Source organism: Pantherophis guttatus, chromosome 7 (assembly GCF_059756535.1).
Source record: "Pantherophis guttatus breed Tessera chromosome 7, ASM5975653v1, whole genome shotgun sequence".
In the NCBI taxonomy this organism is placed as follows: domain Eukaryota; kingdom Metazoa; phylum Chordata; class Lepidosauria; order Squamata; family Colubridae; genus Pantherophis; species Pantherophis guttatus.
Window position 1 is genome coordinate 2,680,792 of NC_142069.1, and position 17,025 is coordinate 2,697,816.

At 44.2% G+C, this 17,025-nt stretch overlaps 2 protein-coding genes across 4 annotated transcripts in view; one reads left to right on the top strand and one right to left on the bottom strand.

Annotated features, from left to right (window-relative positions):
• Nucleotides 1-8,877, bottom strand: part of TMEM209 (transmembrane protein 209) — a 44,958-nt gene extending 36,081 nt beyond the window's left edge. The window contains exons 1-4 of one of the 3 annotated variants that reach the window (XM_087874398.1): nt 6,967-8,877; nt 4,735-4,874; nt 2,762-2,820; nt 88-219 (exon numbers count right to left, since the gene is read on the bottom strand). In XM_087874398.1, coding sequence (XP_087730524.1) covers nt 88-219; nt 2,762-2,820; nt 4,735-4,871 — 328 coding nt within the window. In that variant the 5' untranslated portion in view covers nt 4,872-4,874; nt 6,967-8,877. Of the gene's footprint in view, nt 1-87; nt 220-2,761; nt 2,821-4,734; nt 4,875-6,579; nt 6,791-6,966 lie in introns of those variants that run through there. The other 2 variants (XM_060689356.2, XM_087874397.1) reach the window with 2 other exon arrangements.
• On the top strand, nt 7,231-13,781 carry SSMEM1 (serine rich single-pass membrane protein 1). The gene is made up of 3 exons (XM_060688751.2): nt 7,231-9,282; nt 10,653-10,710; nt 13,177-13,781. Exons 1-3 carry the CDS (start codon nt 9,088-9,090, stop codon nt 13,599-13,601), a joined length of 678 nt encoding a protein of 225 aa, XP_060544734.1. The 5' UTR covers nt 7,231-9,087; the 3' UTR covers nt 13,602-13,781.
• Nucleotides 13,782-17,025: the final 3,244 nt, after the last annotated feature.

The window sequence follows — 17,025 nt, forward strand, 5'->3', positions numbered from 1 at the left end:
GACTTCAACTCCCAGAATTCCCCTGGCTGGCTAGGGAATTCTGGGAGTTGAAGTCCACAAATCTTAAGACACGTAAAACAGGCCCACCTGCGTTCTGCAACCCCAGAAGCGTCTGTTGGCCAGGACTCATCACTAAGCTGGTAGGGGCCATGGTATATTTGAAGTATCTCCAGAAATCGAACAAGGCGTTGAGGCTGAACAGAGAGGCAAAGCCAAGTTCTAGCATTTAAAAAACAACAACAACAATAACAGGAAATTAGAGGGAACCATTCAAAAACAAAGGATCAGTTGGGTTGGCGATGGAAGGAAATGCGTGGTTAAGGTGAGGTTGTGGGGTCTTTGGTGCTCTCTCTGAGCTTGGGGGTTTTCTTGTAGGCATTTCATGACCCAATTAGGCAAGATCATCAATGTGAGAGGGAGAAGGGGAAGAGGAGGGGAAGAAGAAGAATGGAAAGAAGAAGAGGAGGAGGAGGAGGAAGAAGGGGAAGGAGAAGGGGAAGGAGAAGGAGGAGAAGGAGGAGGAGGAGAAGAAGAATGGAAAGAAGAAGAAGAGGAGGTGGAAGAAGGGGAAGAAGAAAGAGAAGGAGGAGGAGGAGGAGAAGGAGAAGAAGAAGAAGAACGGGGGAAGGGGAAGGAGGAGAAGGAGAAGGGGAAGAAGAAGGAAAAGGAGGAGGAAGAAGAGGAAGAGGAGGACAAGAAGAGGTGGTGGTGGTAGAGGAGACATTTCATGACCCAATTAGGCAACATCATCAATGTGAGAGGGAGAAGGGAAGGAAGGGGAAGAAGAAGAAGGGGAAGGAGGAGAAGAAGAAGAATGGAAAGAAGAAGAGGAGGAGGAAGAAGGGGAAGGAGAAGGAGGAGGAAGAGGAGGAGAAGGAGGAGGAGGAGAAAGAGAAGAAGGGGAAGAAGAAGAAGGGGGGAAGAAGGAGAAGGGGAAGAAGAAGGAAAAGGAGGAGGAAGAGGAGAAGAGGTGGTGGTGGTAGAGGAGATATTTCATGATCCAACTAGGTAACATCATCAATGTGAGAAGGAGAAGGGAAGGAAGGGGAAGGAGGGGAAGGAGGAGAATGGAAAGAAGAAGGAGAGGAGGAGGAGGAAGAGGAGGAGAAAGAGGAGGAGGAGAAGGGGAAGAAGAAGAAGAATGGGGAAAGGGGAAGAAGGAGGAGGAGAAGGGGAAGAAGAAGGAAAAGGAGGAGAAAAGATGGTGGTGGTGAAGGAGACATTTCATGACCCAACTAGGTGACATCATCAATGGGGAAGGGAAAAGGGGGAGGAGGAAGAGTTTTCTTGCAGACGTTTCATGACCTGACTAGTTAATATCATCAGTGCTAAGGAAGGAAGGGAGGAGGAAAGAGGAGAAGAAATGAAGGGGAAGGAGGAGGAGGAGGGAAGGACCGTGGTTCCTTGTTGCTCTCTGAACTTGGGCTGTTTTCTTGCAGACATTTCATGACCCAGGTAGGGAACGTGATAGAAGTAGAGGGGAGGTTAAATTCTGTTTATATGTTGGTGGCTGTCAAGGTTGCTGGGAATGTCCTTGGTAGTTCCTTTATCAGGGGTATTGTTTACACCTCGGTGTAATCAATTGTTCGATTGTTCATCTGAGTTGGTAGTTTCTTGATTGGGGTATTGTTTACACCTCGGTGTTAATCTCTGTTTAGCGGGCCATTGTTTGCTGGTGGGGAGGCCTTCCAAAGTTCAACCCTGAGCTACAAATATATATATATATATTTAATTTGATTTATATGCCGCCCTTCTCCGGAGACTCAGGGCGGCTTACAATGCGTTAAGCAATAGCCTTCATCCTTTTGTATATTTATACAAAGTCAGCTTATTGCCCCCACAAACTGGGTTCTCATTTTACCCACCTTAGAAAGGATGGAAGGCTGAGTCAACCTTGAGCCTGGTGAGATTCGAACTTACAGTAATTGCAGACAGCTGGTGTTAATCACAGTGCTTTTAGTCTGCTGAGCCACCAGGCCCCTATTCTCTTCTATGGGTGCGAAATAAGGTTAGTCGAAAGTTCATAGAGATTCTCCGTCATCTAAGTCATGGGTGTCCCAAAGGTGCTTTTTTCAGGAGGCAACTGGACTTTTCTTATTTTTTTTCTTCTGAAGACGTTTCGCTTCTCATCCAAGCAGCTTCTTCGGCTCTGACTGGACGGTGGGGAACGGAAGGGTTGATATTCCTTGCAGACAGCTGGTCATTTGCATCCTTTTTGAGGGCCGTTGAAGCCACTTGGGAGGTTTCTCTGTGTCCTCAGTGGTGCAAATGGGCATGGAGCCTTCTAGAAACTGCACAGTCCTTTTGTTACACAACCATTTGCACCACTCAGGTGACCCTGAGGACACAGATAAACCTCCAAGTGGCCTCAAAGACCCTCTAAAAGGATGCAAATGACCAGCTGTCTGCAAGGAGTATCAATCCTTCCGTCTCCCACCATCCGGTCAGAGCCGAAGAAGCTTCTTGGAGGAGAAGCGAAACGTCTTCAAAAGAAAAAAACAAGTTAGTAGAAAGGGAATTTCATCAGAAAAGGAAGAGGGGTGGAAGGACGCCCAGGCTGCCAGGTTTCTACCTAAACTTAACACATTAGGCCGAGTGTAATAAGGATGGAGGGTAGCAACATGGAATGGAAGTCTTCAAACACAGCAACATGTTAAACACAGAGGACTGGTAACTTGCTTAAAAAAAACAAACAAACGGGGATAAAGGCAGGCATCCTAAGGCATTGAAATTAACCATCATTTTCTTGCTGGATACTCACCAATATACCAGAGGATCCAGCACGAGATATTGTAATAGGAACTTATCAGTTTTCCAGACCTAGAACGAGAGAAAGGCAGAGGTTGGCATTCAGATTTCTGGCTTTCAGACTTTCACAACACCATAAGGCAATCCTCGACTTACGACCACAATTGAGACTTAGATTTATGTCGCAAAGGAAGGTGGTTGTTAAGGGAATTGTGTCCAATTTATGGCCTATTTTTTACTATCATTATGAAGCACAAATAGCCACAGTTGTTAAGTGAATGGTATGGTCCTTCCCCCATTGACCCTAATTTTGATTATGTGACTGCTGTTGGGGATGCTGGGATAGTCATAAGTGTGAGGACCGGTGGTAAGTCACTTTTTTTCCCTAGTGGCGTCATAACTTCAAACAGTCAATAAATGAATGGTTGTTAGCCAGAAAATACAGACAGTCCTTGACATAATGGAACCCCAAAGCACCTGAAGGCAAGAAAAGAAATAATGAATGGAAACTCATCAAGGAGAGAAGCAACCTGAAATTAAGGAGGAATTTCCTGACAGTGAGAACAATTAACCAGCGGAACAGCTTGCCACTAGAAGTTGTGGGTGCTCCATCATTGGAGGCTTTTAAAGAAGAGATTGGACAGCCATTTGTCTGGAATGATCTAGGGCAGGGGTCAGCAACCCGCAGCTCTGGAGCCGCATGTGCCTCTCTTTCACCCCTCTGCTGCGGCTCCCTGTCGCTCAAAATGTGTCACAACTGCCAATGTGCGACACCTGCCGGCATGTGATTTATTGAGCTTTTTCACCCCGGTAGGCCAACCATGGGATAAATCCAAGAAAAATTTCAGAAGAAAACAGAATGTTTAATTCAACTACTATTTATATTTGTTTGTTCAGAGCTGCCTTTCTTCCACTCAGGGTGGATAAAAATCAATGATTTTTTTTAAAAAATAAAAAAAATCAGATTTTTTTGATTTTTATCGAATTTATTTTAATAAAAAACTTTTGAGGTAAAAATCTATCGTAAGATAGTTTTCTATTTAAGATACATAAATAATTTAGTTTATTCAGCATGAAATGGAGCTTAGTTATGTAGCAGGAGGCTGTATATTCTGCAACACTGGGACTATCGGTGAGTCAACAGTGGGTCAAAGGAGTAGCAGAGATGACAGTTGCTCTTTAAAAATTACGATTTAAATCGAGTTGGTTTAAATCAAGCCTTTTTACTAGTGATTTAAATCATGATTTAAATTGTGATTTAAATCAACTCAATTTAAATCAAATCCCCCCTGCTTCCACTTCATCTTTTTTTTATTATTATACAGCAATCTTTCTCCTCAAACCTAGCCTCTCCCTCTTCTCCTTCCAACTTTCTTTATCCACCTTCTTCTTTTCTCTACTTCCCCTTCCTTTCTCCTTCTCCTCCTCTCTTCCCCCCCCCCGTCTTACCTTCTCTCCTACTCTACTTTCCCTTCCCTTCCTTCCTCCCTACTCTTCCATCCCTCTCTCTCCTTCCTCCTCCCTTCCAATTCCTTCATCTTTCTCTATTGCAGTATTCGTTTTCAATGTAATGTTTTCCATTGTGGCGTTTCAGGCAACCCCGATCCCTTATCTTTTTAATCATTAACAATATATTTCATCTTGTTCTCTTTTGTCCTTCAAATCTTTACTCAAACAATTTTCTAATCTCTTATCTTTTTTTTTTTATTTGATTTATATGCCGCCCTTCTCCAGAGACTCAGGGCGGTTTACGGTGCGTTAAGCAATAGCCTTCATACTTTTGTATATTTTATACAAAATCAGCTTATTGCCCCCACAAACTGGGTCCTCAATTTACCTACCTTAGAAAGGATGGAAGGCTGAGTCAACCTTATTTTTTTACCTTTTTATATTTTTACCAATATATTTTTTCTGCTTTACTTCTTGCAAGTATAACCAACTCTGTGATTCTGTTATTCACTCAAGCAAGCTTCTTCTCCAGCTTACATTTCCGTGTAGATCATGCCAGCGAGTGACAGGTTGAGAAATCCCCAGGCCAAGAGGACCTTCCTCGCTTCCGTTTCCTTCCTCATCTTGATGGTCCGGTCAATGAGGGACTCGGATGGATTTGGTTCCCCCTGCATGGTCTAGAAAGAGTAAGAAGAGAATAAAAATGGTTATTCCTTCCATTCATATGCCGTCTCTTTGAGTACAGGTAGTCCTCGACTTACAATGGTTCCTTTAGTGACAGCACTGGAAAAAAAAGGAACTTAGGACCGTTTTTCACACTTGCGAACGTTGCAGCCTCCCCACGATCACATGATCAAAATTCAGGCGCTTGGCAACCGACTCATATTTATGACAGTCGCCGTGTCTCTGGGGTTTGTGTGATCCCCTTTTGCGACTTCTGACAAGCAAAACTTGGGGTGGGGGGGAGAGAAGAGAAACAGAAGTCAGAAGTGACACATCCTGTATTTACTACAGGTAGTCAGTCCTCTTAGTGTATGTTCGAAGTTACAACGGCACTGAAAAAAGTGACTTATGACCATTTTTCACCCTTACGACCGTTGCCGCATCGAAGTAAAGTTGTCGTTGCCTCACGAGCAAAGTCAACGTGGAAACCACGTTGCTTAACAACCGTTATTGCTAACCTAACAACCGCAGTTATTCACAAACTTCCACCTCTCACAATACTAGACAGCACAGTATCAGCAGTAGAGCCCTTCAAATTTCTAGGTTCTACTGTATTGCAAGATCTAAACTGGACACCCAACATCAAAAACATCATCAAAAAAGCACAACAAAGAATGTTCTTTCTGCGCCAACTCAGGAAGCTCGAACTGCCCAAGGAGCTGCTGATCCAGTTCTACAGAGGAATTATGGAGTCTGTCATCTCCACCTCCATAACTGTCTGGTTTGGCTCTGCAACCCAGCAAGACAGACACAAACTTCAGAGGATCATTAGAACTGCAGAAAAAACAATGGTTACCAACCTGCCTTCCATGGAGGACTTGTCTACTGCACGAATCAAAAAGAGGGCTGTGAAAATATCTACAGACCCCTCGCATCCTGGACATAAATTGTTTCAACTCCTACCCTCAAAACGACGCTATAGAGCCCTGCACACCAGAACAACTAGACACAAGAACAGTTTTTCCCCAAATGCCATCACTCTGCTAAACAAATAATTCCCACACCACTGTCAAACTATTGACTAAGTCTGCACTACTATTAATCTTCTCATCGTTCCATCTCCTTCCATTTACGACTGTAACCTTGTTGCTGGTATCCTTAAGATTTATATTGATATTGTTTCCTGGTTGCTTATCTGTACCCTATGACTATCATTAAGTGTTGTACCTTATGATTCTTGACAAACGTATCTTTTCTTTTATGTACAATGTGAGCATATGCACCAAAGACAAATCCCTTTTGTGTCCAATCCACACTTGGCCAATAAAAAATTCAATTCAATTAATTCAATTCAATTCAATTCCTATTCTTATTCTAGTCTATCCACCACGTGCGAATAGGCGGCAATGTAAAATTTCTAAACAAACAAAAGTGGCAAGAATAGTCACAAAATGGAGCAAACTCACTTTAACCAATTTCTCACTTAGCAACATAAATTTCGGGCTCCATTGTGGTGGTAAATTGAGGACTAAGTGAGCGTTTGAGAGTGTTTCACCCAAGTTGGGATCAACAGCGCCATCTTGAGGCTTCACAGGGAAAAATCAATGAAATGAATGAATGAATGAATGCTTGTTATCTGATTCAATGGGGAAGGGTCTTCCCTCCCCCCCCCACCCCGCAAGCTCAGCCCCACAAAACCTAACCACACATTGTGCCTACCCCGGATTCACACGTTCCGTGCACGAAGATGCCGGATCTGACCCAGGCATGCTCCCGCTGCAAAGACAAACGCGTCGCGTTTAGATGACGCAAGGCAGAATCGGGACGGCCCCTTTAAGCGCGGCGTGGGAAAACGGTCCGTGTGGCGCGAGGGATTCTGGGAGTCGTGGTCCAACTCTCGCGGCCGCCATGTTGGGAGGCGGAGCCTCACGTGGATTAGCTTCTTTAACCTCACGATGCCGGTTGGAGGGAGGGGGCTGCGCGGCTAGGACACCCCCCCACGTCAAAACGGGGCTTAAAGCGCATGCGCTTTCCCTATAATGTGTAAGAAACATACAATCAACCGATCCCCCCCACCAATTATCCCTCACCCTTTCTCTCGCTTACCAGCACGGATTCGCCTTCCTTGCCCGAACTGCGCCTGCGCAGCGGGGTTATCCTCCCTACTCCAGTATGGGCAAGAGAGGAAAGAGGCGGCGAAGGCGGGTTTTGTTGCCGGGGCGACGGGCGCGAAGGAGGGGATTGGCGGTCGTTCTCGTGTTCGGTGCCAATTGGCCGAGCCTCTTCTCTTTTTGACGTTTTGGCGGGAGAATTTCAAAGCATCAAATGCCTGCTGGGGTTTTGAGGCGATTTTTCTGATTTCCTCAAAATGTTTTATGAGGCGCTGAGTTTGGGATCCTGGCTGGATTCATGGAAGGGGAGGGATCCAAGGGGAATCCACCCTTATGATAGATCTTCAAGGAGTAGAATACAAGCACAAAGGAAATAAACAGGACCTAAGCCATGGCTTGACTAACCATGATAGCATTCACACAATATCTGAAGCCATCAATACAGCTGAGGTTTACAATCAGCAACTGGGTTTACTCTGACATGCCTTGTCTAACCATGATAGTGTTCACACAGTTCTAAAATTCTGTCAATCCAATTGTGGTTTACAACAAGCTGTGTTCATACAGGATCTTAACCCTGGCTTCTTTAATGATAGCATTCAGGCCATATTGAAAGCCATTGATCCAATCATGTTTACAATCACAAGCTGAGTTCACACAACATGACCTAAACCATAGCTTGTCTAATCCATGATAACATTCACACTGTCTGAAGCCATCACTCCAATGATGGTTCAACCACAAGCTGGTTCACTCAGGATCTAAACCATGCCTTCTCTAACCATAATAGTGTTCACACAATGTCTGAAACCATCAATCCAATCATGGTTCAACCACAAGCTGGTTTATTTAGGACCTAAACCATGCCTTCTCTAACCATAATAGTGTTCACACACAGTCTGAAGCCATCACCCCAATCATGGTTTATCTACAAGCTCCGTTCACTCAAGACCACTCAAGATCGTATCTTGGATAGCTTTTAACTAGAGATGGGACAAGTTCATGAAGGACCGGTCAATTGTGCTTTGAAGACTCCGTATTATGTCTAGGTTGGGGGCATCATGTCTCCAAATATCAACTGTAGAAGACCAACAGTGTATGAGAGATGGATCTCCATTTCCTGGCTGAAAACATCTCAGAACCCCCTGCGAGAAAGCAGATTTACAGATTAACAAAGTTGGATGGACCTTGTAGGTCATCTAGTCCAACCCTACTACACCATTTCTGACAAACGGCAGTCCAATCTCTTCTTGAAAGTCTCCAGGGATGAAGCTCCCACAACTTCTGAAGGCAACTTCTGTTTCATGGGTGGATTTTTCTCACTGTCAGAAAAATTCTCCTTATTTCCAGGTTGAATCTCTCCTTGTTCAGTTTCTCTCCATTATTCCTTGACTGGCCTTCGGGTGCCTTGGAAAATAGCTTGATCCCTTCCTCTCTGTGGCAGCCCCTCAAATATTGGAAGACTGCTATCTCTCCTGGTCCTTCTCTTCACTAAACTAGCCATGCCCAGTTCCTGCAACCATTCATCATATGCTTTAGTCTCCAGTCCCCTCGTCATCCTGGTTGCTCTTCTCTGCACTTTTTCTAGAGTCTCAACATCCTTTTTATAGTGTGGCAACCAAAACTAGATGCAGAATTGTAGGTGTGGTCTTACTAAGACTTTATAGAGTGGTATTAGTATATCCCTTGATCTTGATTGTATCCCTCTGTTAATGCAGGTTAGGATTGCGGTGGCTTTTTTAGCACACGGCTGGCTCTTATTTAATTGGTTGTCCACTAAGACTCCAAGATCCCTCTCCCAGTTCCTGCTACCAAGCTGGACCTTGACCTGTTCCAGCAAGGGTATGTCTTCTGATACCCGAACGCAGCAAGTCTGTTGCAGACTCCAAAAGCAGACAGGCTATTCAAAGAAAGCTTGGTGGTCTCCATGGCTACAAGAATGCTCCAGAATCAGGGTTCTAGGTCTTGCAGATGACAGCTTGGGAAACTGGCCGTGTCAACACAATCCGTTGCTTGGCCACTGGACTGCTGCCTTGGATCCCATTTTCCAAGGGAGCCTTATCTAACTTAGCACAGCATTTTGGACAATTCTGCAAAGCAAGATTTTTTTTCTCTAATGGCCTTCCCTTTTCTTTATTCCTGGTGGCATTATTCCGATCAAGGGCAGATGGCCTCTGCCCACCACAAGGAAATCCCTTGTGAGGAGGAAGAGGAGGAGGATGAAGAAATCTGCTGGTTCATGGGAGAAATGCTGCTTTTCTACTGTTTGGCTATCCTCATTCTAAAACTCGGTTCCCTCGCGGCGAAGAGGGTAAGAGATGGTATTTCATTGTAGTTTGTTATTTGAGGAGGGGACCTCAAGCCATAAAAATCTCCCCCTGGATCATCTCGACCATGTTGTCCCCATAACGGGCAACCAAAACATCCAAAAGAAGATACATGCAACCAGCACTCAAAAGCTAAAATCTGCTGCTATGGTTGTATCAATATGCAGATAGACTGCTCCTGCAAGCGAAGCCTTATGGTAGCCATTGTGATGAGTTGAAAATAATACAGGTAGTCCTGGACTTACAGCAGTTCACTTAGTGACGGTTCGAAGTTATAACGGCACTGAAAAAAGTGTCTCATGACCATTTTTTAAAAACACTTATGACCATTGTCACATGATCAAAATTCGGATGCTTGGCAATTGGTTCATATTTATGATGGTTGCAATGTCCCGGGCATCACATGATCTTCGTTTGCGACCTTCTGACAAGCAAAATCAACGAGGAAGCCAGATTCACTCAACAACCATGTTACTAATTTAACAGCTACAACGATTCATGTGGCAAGAAAGGTCGTAAAACAGGGGCAAAATTCACTTAACAAATGTCTGGCTTGCCAGTAGAAATTTGAACTCTGTTGTGATCATAAATCAAGGAATACCTGTCGACCAATCTTGTCACCATTCCTTTGACAATCTCCCAAAGGGAACTTCCATGGCTTCCAATTTCATATTAGGAGCTGGTTCAAATCCATAAGCCGTGTTCACACAACATGCTAAGGTCGTCATTGATGGAACAATGGTCTAGAACCGTGATGGCAAACCTATGGCACACGTGCCACAGGTGGCACACAGAGCCATATCTGTGGGCATGCGAGCATTGCCCTAGCTCAGCTCCAGCCCGCATGTGTGCACTGGCCAGCTGACTTTTGCGCCTTTCGGGCCCACTGGAAGTCGGGAAACAGCCCATTTCTGGCCACCAGAGGGCCTCGGGGGAGTGGGGAAGGCTGTTTTTGCCCTCCCCAGGTTCCTAGAAAGCCTCTGGAACCTGGGGAGGGCAAAAAAATGGCCCACCATGCCATCACTTGCCAAAAGCAGGGTTGCACAGGGGGGTCCCACATGCATGCATGGGGGGCGGGGCGTATTGAATTATGGGTATGGGCATGTGCATGCTCGACCCCCCCCCCACGCTCCCCATTGCTTGTGGCACGTGATGGCAAAAAGGTTAGCCATCACTAGTCTAGAATGTTGTGTGAATGCGGCCTACGTTTCTTCAACACCCCCTTCACGTGAGATTGATCCTTAAACTTTAAAGTTTAATAAACCATCAACGATCTGATCTGTTTTTCTCCTGTGCATTTTTGCATGTTCCTTTCGAAACCGCTAACTCAAAGTTTCCATGTTTCCCGGCGCAGTTTTTCCAGAAACAACCTTGTGGGACTCTGTCTTGCAACTGGAAGGTCCATTCGAAAGGTAAGTTCCTCCTAGCAGCATGTTTTACACCAAGGGTGTCCAACGTTGTCAATTTTTAAGACCTGTGGACTTCAATTCCCAGAAGTCCCCAGCCAGCTGACTGGGGAATTCTGGGAATTGAAGTCCACAAGTTAAAGTTAAAACTTTAATAAGGTTGGACAACCCTGTTTTTTTACCAACTTCTACCCTCAAAATGATGCTATAGGGCACTGCACAAATACCAGGAGCCACAAGGACAATTTTTCCCCCATGCCATCTCTCTGTTAAACAACTAATTCCCACAACACTGTCCAATTATTTAGTAAGGCTATATTAATATTCTTCTTCTCATCTTTCCTATTACCTACCTCCTTTATGACTACAACTTTGTTGCTTGTATCTTTATGATTTATATTCTTTTATTTAGTTTCCTAGTACGATTTATGTTGATTCTTACCACTAAGTGTTGTATCTTCTGATTTGTGATGAATGTATTTTTATAATGACAATGATTGTGATTGATCACTTATAGCTTTTATGCACAATGAGAGCATATGCACCAAAGACAAATTCCTTGTGTGTCCAATCACACTTGGCCAATAAAGAATTCTATTCTATTCTATTCTATTCTATTCTATTCTATTCTATTCTATTCTATTCTATTCTATTCTATTCTATTCTATTCTATTCTATTTTCTATTCCTATTTTCTACTCTACTCTACTCTACTCTACTCTACTCTACTCTACTCTACTCTACTCTACTCTACTCTACTCTACCATAAATCAACAAAGCATTTGGGGATAGATCCCAAAGAAAAATAGGATTTCTGTGCATTCTTTCTGGGATGGGGGAAGTTTTGGGGTAGCATGCTAAACACCAGTTTCGTTTTCTCACAGCTTACTTATCTAGAGTTCACTGTCCCTCCCGTGGCTTGATCCATTCACTCACTTTCCAGGCACATGAAACGATTCACTCGCTTGAATCCAGGGCCAAATTCTTAGAACAAACTGTGCTAAAATCTGCAGGGCTGGACTAATGCAAACTGCTCTGGGAACATCTCTGCGCAATGTTAGAACTGAGCTGGTGCAGTTTTATTCCTTCATGAAACAGATAGATAGATAGATAGATAGATAGATAGATAGATAGATAGATAGAGATATAGATAGATAGGTAGATAGATGATAGATAGGTAGGTAGGTAGGTAGGTAGGTAGGTAGATAGATAGATAGATAGATAGATAGATAGATAGATAGATAGATAATCAGACAGATAGAGATATAGATAAATAGACAGACAGATGATAGACACATGACAGACTGACAGTCAGAGATAGAGATATAGAAATATAGATAGATAGATAGATAGATAGATAGATAGATAGATAGATAGATAGATAGATAAATAGATAGATGATATAGAGATAGAGATAGTTCTCAACTTACGACCATAATTGAGCCCTCCGATACAGTTGTAAATCTAGACAACTAAGCATTGCCAACACACGACCAAAAAGATTTATGACTATTTTTCAGCCGTTGTTAAGCGAACGTGGTTATACAGTGAACGCAGTGGTCGTTATGCAAACACAGCGGTTGTAAAGCAAGACAAGGCACTTGTTAAGCAAACTCATTGTGATGTTGCAAATTAGGGCAATGTTGTCACGCGAGGTGCCTCCAGCTGTCAGAGCTTCAAATTTGGGTCTTAACTAGGAATTGGGGGATTTGTTGTCACTTTGAACAATAGCTAAGTGACCAGTAGGTTGAGGACTGACGAACACAGATAGTCCTCTACTTATGATAGTTCGTTTAGTGACCATCCAAAGTTACGACGGCACTTTAAAAAGTGACTTATGACCGCTTTTCACACTTACGACCGTTGCAGCATCCCCAGGGTCGTACAATCAAAATTCAGATGCTCGACAACTGGTTCATATTTATGACGGTCACAGTGTCCCGGGGTCACGCAATCCCCTTTTGTGACCTTCTGACAAACAACGTCAATGGGGGAAGTCAGATTCACTTAACAACCACATGATTAACTTCATGGCTGCAATGATTCACTTAATGGCTGCGGCTAGAAAGTTTGTTAGGTGAATCTGGCTTCCCCATTGGACTTTGATTGTCCGAAGGTCACAAAAGGGGATCACGTGACCCCAGGACACTGCTACCGTCATAACTGTGAGTCAGTTGCCAAGCTTCTGAATTTTTATCACGTGACCATGGGGACGCTGCAACGGTCACTAAGTGTGAAAAACGGTCACAAGTCAATCGTAACGGCCATTGTAAATCTGAACGGTCACTCAGTTGCGGTCATAAGCCGAGGACTACCCTGTACCTCCCAGCGCCTGGAGGTGGATCCCGTGATCCATACGGCAACCATCGTAAGTGCGAAGACGGCACATCCGTCGCTTTTTTCAGTGCCGTCGACTCTAAACGGTCGCTAAACGAGGATTAGCAATTTGTTACATTTTTTTTCCTGCTTTTAGGCGGCCAAGGGTGCAGCTGCCAATGTCACTGCAAGATCACCCTCTGCGGCCTCTTCAGGAAGATCTTTGGGGGGAAAGGAAACGAAGAAACGGGGGACCCCCCCGTCTCGCCCCCCATGAAAAAGCGTCTGAAGAAGCGCCTCTCCCTGCTCAGCCAGCAGACTTTCTGCGACAGCGATTCCTCCGGCACCGGCAGCCCCGATTCCCAGTTATCCTCCTGGAAGTGGAGCCAGACGGGCGACAGCGTCAGCATGGCCAGCCGGATGAAGAAGAAGCAGCAGCCGCGGACAGCAGCCAAGACCCCCAGGAACCCCGAGACCGCCTGGTTGAGGCAGCAGCCCTGCCTGCGTTGCAAAGCCAAACGGACGCGCGAATGGTTGATCCGGCACTTCTACAACCAAGATTCCCCATTGCAAAACAAGTAAAACTGAGGCCGGGCCAAAGAGGCCGCCGTTCGGGGAACCCCCCCCCTCCCGTGCTGGCCAAGTCACTTTGGGGTGGGGTGGGGGAGGCCCCGCCTGCCACCTGCGGAGGTGGTTTGGTGGGCCTGCTGGGATGGAGGGACAGATAAAGCGTATCAATAAAAGATAGAGATGGATTGTAAATCATGGCGTTGTTTTTGACACAGCTGCAAAGGTTGTGAATTTTGGGCCATTTTAAGAGTTGTGGACTTCAACTCCCAGAATTCCCCAGCCAGCTATATAGGAAGTTGTGAGTACTTCAATTCCCAGAATTCCCTACTCAGCCATACAGGGAGATGTTAAGACTTCAACTCCCAGAATTCTCCACTCAGCCATACAGGGAGATGTGAGGACTTCAACTCCCAGAGTTCCCCAGCAAGCCATACAGGGAGATGTGAGTACTTCAACTCCCAGAATTCCACAGACAGACAGACAGGGAGATGTGAGGACTTCAACTCCCAGAATTCCACAGACAGACAGACAGGGAAATGTGAGGACTTCAACTCCCAGAATTCCCCAGACAGCTATATAGGAAGTTGTGAGGACTTCAACTCCCAGAATTCCCCAGACAGCCAGACAAGGAGATGTGAGTACTTCAACTCCCAGAATTCCCCAGACAGCCATACAGGGAGATGTGAGGACTTCAACTCCCAGAATTCCCCAGACAGACAGACAGGGAGACGTGAGGACTTCAACTCCCAGAATTCCCCAATTTCCCAGTCAGCCATACAGGGAGATTTATTTAGTCCAATTTATATGCCGCCTTTCTCCGGAGACTCAGGGCGGCATATAAAGTGAAGACTTCAACTCCCAGAATTCCACAGACGACAGACAGACAGACAGGGAGATGTGAGGACTTCAACTCCCAGAATTCCTCAGTCTGGCTGAGGAATTCTGGGAGTTGAAGTCCAAAAACTCTTAAAGGGGCCACGTTGGAGACCTCTGAGGTACATTGTCTGACTTTACAATGGTCTATTTATACTGCAGGGTCATTCATCTTGCTGGTTTGGCGTCACGTTCATTAGATGCGAGGCAAACATTTTGCTTTTAACAGTCCTGCGAGACTCCGTACCCTGACCTTGAAGTATGTGTACGTGTGTTTTGTGGGTGTGAATTTCCCAGCCAGACCCCGTTCAAGGCCGGACAAGCTGTGAATTGTGACAGCTGTACAGCATATGCCTTTGGTTTAAGCTCAGTGTTTAGTTAAATAAACTGAACAAACTTCATCATTGGAAAAGAATGCCAATACACTCCGAAGGGTTTTGCATTTATTAGAAGTCACACCATGCATGCATCGTTCCTTCCTTTTAAAAAAAAATATATATATGTATATATATTTTCTCAAGAAAAAGAAAAATGTGCACACCCTGGAAAGCAGTAGGTTCAGGCTGCCAAAATATTTGAAATCTGAGTGTATGTGCAGGACTGCATTTGCACACTTTCCTGGATCGTGGCTTGTTAACTACGATGGATTCATTCAAAATACGGTAAATGCCATGTTTGTAAACCACAAGAGCTCTGGGGTCTCTGATCCAAACGAACAAGTCCCATTGTGGTTTAACGTGATGCATAATCCTTGCCAGTGTGTTTTCTTTTCATCAAAGCACAGAAAGGCAATTCTGCATACCTCATCCTGGTTATATTTCCTTTTGCAGTTGAAATCAGCTTGTTTGTTCTTCCTTCCCAGGTTAAATTCACAGGGCTGCCGTCAAAAACTTGGTTTAGCCTCAGTTTCCTGTTCTTTGCACATTTATCTGCTGAGCTTATGTCCTGCTTCAAGCATACTGAACAACAATATTAACCGATACTCTAATTTAGAGGTCTTCAAACTTGGCAACTTTAAGACTTGTGAACTTCAACTCACAAGCTATGCTGGCTGGAGAATTCTGTGAGTTGAAGTCCACAAGTCTTAAAGCTGCCAAGTTTGAAGACCTCTGCTCTAATTGGATCAAAAATAAAATACATAGAAAATGTCTAGTCACAATAATGCCAGACACAATTAGCAACCAATCCCAGAATAAAGGGATTTTGATCCAGCAGGATGGATAAAAAAATTTCTCAGACCTTCAAAGCATGCTGAAAAAGCCAGATCTTTTCAAAACTCAGTAATGAAGGAGCCACGTTTCTCAAATTGAGTCACTTAAGATGAGTGGACTTCAACTCCCAGAATTCCCCAGCTAGCAGGCTTTAATATAAATGGACTTCAACTCCCAGAATTCTCCAGTTTTGAGATGGCTGGACCTCAACTCCCAGAATTCCCCAGCCAGCATGCTTTGAGATGGGTAGACTTCAACTCCCAGAATTCTCCAGCAAGTATGATTTAAGATGGCTGGACCTCAACTCCCAGAACTCCCTCGCCAGCATGCTTTAAGACGGGTGGGACTTCAACTCCCAGAATTCCCTGGAAAGCTTTTTTTTTAAAAAGATGTCTCAACCTCAACTCAACCTCAACATGTCTGGCTGGGGAATTCTGGGAGTTGAAGTTTACACATCTTAAAATGGCTGCTACTGAGAAAATAACAAGTCACATTTTTCAATGCTGTTGTAACTTAGAACGGTCACTAAAGGAACTGTTGTAAGTGAAGGATTACCTGCCCATATTTAATAAACAAAAGCCAAATAACAAACTCTACATGTTCTCCTGACCCAAAGGCCACCTGACCTGAGGAACCTCAAGATTTACGAGCGAGGATACGGAATATTACAAGGTATGGAGACAATTTTACAATGGGTTAGAGAAGAGATGTAGATAAATGTATTAATAGTAAACAAGAAAATGTTATAATAAATGAAGTATGGGGAGAATGTTATAATAAAGAAATGGGAAAAATAAAGGAACGATGAAGATCGGAGGAGTAAGAAGAAGAAGATGAAGACACAATAGAAACATCGAGAAGATACACTGAATGATTGATTATGTATTGTATGTTTGTTTGTTTATAAAACAAAATAAAAGTTATATATATATATAAAAAGATTTACGAGCTGATGCTGCCCAGGGGATTAAATCTCCCCGTTCAGAACTAAAGAGGGACATGACAGCAATCTTCCAATATTTGAGGGGCTGCCCCCCCAAAAAGGTGGTCAACCTATTCTCCAGAGTCCCTGAAGGCAGGACGAGAAGCAACGGATGGAAACCAATCAAGGAGAGAAGCAACCTAGAACTAAGGAGAAATTTCCAGACAGTGAGAACAATTAACCGGTGGAACAGCCTGCCACTAGAAGTTGTGGGTGCACCATCACTGGAGGCTTTTAAGTAAAGACAGGACAGCCATCTGTCTGAAATGGTGCAGGTAGTCCTAGACTTACAACCACAATTGAGCTCAAAACTTCTGTCGTTAAAGACATTTGTTTGAGTGAGTTTTGCTCTTTCTTGCTTCGGTTGTTA

Coding starts and splice junctions, on each gene's coding strand:
- SSMEM1 (XM_060688751.2), top strand. CDS start 9,088: ATGGCCTTCCCTTTTCTTTATTCCTGGTGGCATTATTCCGATCAAGGG. Junction 9,283..10,652: donor GTTCCCTCGCGGCGAAGAGG/GTAAGAGATGGT, acceptor TTCCCGGCGCAG/TTTTTCCAGAAACAACCTTG. Junction 10,711..13,176: donor CTGGAAGGTCCATTCGAAAG/GTAAGTTCCTCC, acceptor TCCTGCTTTTAG/GCGGCCAAGGGTGCAGCTGC.